The 2,412-nt window shown below is 57.9% G+C and overlaps 1 protein-coding gene across 1 annotated transcript; it reads left to right on the forward strand.

Moving 5' to 3' along the window:
* Nucleotides 1–604: 604 nt before the first annotated feature.
* On the forward strand, nucleotides 605–2,124 carry LOC123190386 (uncharacterized). The gene is made up of 2 exons (XM_044603015.1): nucleotides 605–1,675; nucleotides 1,750–2,124. Exons 1-2 carry the CDS (start codon nucleotides 787–789, stop codon nucleotides 1,809–1,811), a joined length of 951 nt encoding a protein of 316 aa, XP_044458950.1. The 5' UTR covers nucleotides 605–786; the 3' UTR covers nucleotides 1,812–2,124.
* Nucleotides 2,125–2,412: the final 288 nt, after the last annotated feature.

A 2,412-nucleotide genomic window follows, 5' to 3' on the forward strand; every position in this document is an offset into this window, starting at 1 on the left:
GCGGCAGCAGTGGAAAGCCGGGGCACGAGCATCGCGTCCAGCCCAAGGTTGCGTGCAGCCCAGATCGAGACCTTCGAGCACGTCGCATGGGAGGCCAGAGCCGGGAAAGCACACCGCACGGGCCCACAGGGGAGCCAATGATCCTCCCAGAAGGCCGTCATCCTGCCATATCCCAGCGAGACGCGAGTGAGAGCGCAGTAGACATGCATAAGCCCTCGAAGCGCGGCCCAGTGCTCGCCAGCAAGCCCCGAGCTACGGGGGTCCAGAAGAAGGCGCTCCCCCAAGGTGCCCCGGACCCAGGTCGCCCAGCGAGACAAGGAGATAGAGTGGAGTCGGTGCAGGATATTCAGAAGGAGGGTGTCATTCTGCATGGCGAGGTCACGGACCCCCAGGATGATGCATTTTTGACTCGCTTCAGTGATTATAGTCGTCGTTAGATGATCTATTTATTTATGTGTTCTTTGCACTGCCATAGTATAGCATGATAAATAGATATAGAAAGTTTCATGGGAAAAAGAAGCGAGTCGATCTACCGAGCTTTCATGCAGCCCCGTTCCACTCCCTCTTCCCACTCCACCGGCAATCCAACTATCCAAGCCTCTTCCCACCTACCTCCTCTGCTCGTGGAACCCCGTCTGAGCACGAAATTCCCGCAAGGAAAGAAAAAAGGAGAGGAAAATCTCTCCCCCAGGAGCCGTTCGGCCGAGCCTTTCCTCCCTCAGAAACCCTAATCCTCCCCTCCCCTCCCCTCTCCTCCCTTCCCCTCTAAAGCCGCCGCTCGCAGCGATGACGCCGCCCTTCCGCCCGTCGCCCTCCTCCACCGCCCCCGCCCCGCGCGGCTGCGGCGGCGAGCGCTGCGCCTCCGGCCGCGACGCCTGGCCGCTCCACCACGTCCGCCACAACGACGTCTTCTGCCGCCTCTGCTCCTCCTGCGTCCTCCTCTACCACCCCGCCTCCTTCTGCTCCGCCTGCCTCCTCCTCCTCCACACGGACGCCGCCGCCATCGCCGCCGCCGCCGCCGGGCAGGACCCCCACTTCGACCCCGCCGTCGCCCCGCCGGGCCCCACCGCCGAGTGCTCCAATTGCGGCCTCTTCGTCGCCCATGTCGCCTGCGTCCCGGACCCCGTCTCCTTCGTCTGCCCGCCGTGCGCCGCGGAGGCCGAGGGCCGGCCCTTCACCTACGCGCCCGCCGCCCGCCGCGTGATGGACGAGCGCGCCGCGCGGATCCTCCTCGTCGCGGCCCGGCTCGCGCACGAGTCCATCGGCCGCGCCGCCGCCGCCGCCCGCGAGGAGGCCGAGCGCCGCGTCCAGGAGGCTGCTGTCGCGCGGAAGCGCTCGCGGGAAATGCTCGACGCGGCCTTCCGGGCGCTCGAGGAGGAGGCCAGGGCCGCCAAGATCAAGGAGGAGGAGGCGGCGGCCAGGGAGGCCAAGAACAAGAAGGAGAAGCCCGCCGCGGCCCAGCCGCCCAAGAAGAAGACCCCTAAGAGCAGCGAGTCGAGCAGGGACAGGGATAAGATGCTCAAGTTCAATGCCATGCAGCAGCCGGCGCTGGCATTTGCTGCGGCAGCGGCTGCCGCAGCCAGCTCAATGCCGTTGTCAACGCCATCGTCGACCCCACTGTCAAACCCAACACCCAAGGAGGACAAGAAGCCCATGAAACTGGAGGAGCAGCAAGGTGAATAACTACCGGAATACTTCAAATGGGCAGCCAATTGTTCTGTTCAATAATCAGTATTATCATTCTTGCAGGTTCAACGGACACATTAGCAGATGACGATGCGAAGGGGTTGTTTGGGACCTTGCAATCATAACGTTGGGGTACCAAAATCGCCCGTCTGTTTGATCTGCTTCCGTTTGTTTGTTGTTGCTAAGTGAACCGCAAGGAGGCTTTGCTTGAATTTAATGAATCCCTATCCTGGAACCACCTCACCGTAAATTCTAGTCCTGTCATGTTAGATGATCCTCTTATTTATGTAGCTGCTTCACCTCCGTGTCCTATTCCTTATTATACTCTATTGGATGATAATTTATCGCAATCGGTCTTCAGACTTGTAGATCGAGGAAACCTAAGCGAGTCAAAACTTTATTATTCCATATAACTACACAGTTCTTTCTTTTTTGTCATTTGGCATAATCTTGTAAAGTGTGCAAGTTCCTTTGCAATATTGTGTAAATCCACCAAGTGGTCGTAATCTTTATCCCCATTCAGTACACAATGGAAAATCAAAGAAGTGGTGTGATGGCAGATTGAAAATTACCCAGAGCATAGTACCATTTCCTGAACATGACTTGGTATAATGGCAGGGTGGACATTTGCCAAAAATGAAATGTGCAGGTCTTGATACCCTTGCACAACTCATCCAAATCCTTTTCTGGCACAACACATGCAAACTCTGTATTTGAGCACTCTTC

The sequence above is a fragment of the Triticum aestivum genome, chromosome 1A, assembly GCF_018294505.1.
Source record: "Triticum aestivum cultivar Chinese Spring chromosome 1A, IWGSC CS RefSeq v2.1, whole genome shotgun sequence".
NCBI classification, from domain to species: Eukaryota; Viridiplantae; Streptophyta; class Magnoliopsida; order Poales; family Poaceae; genus Triticum; species Triticum aestivum.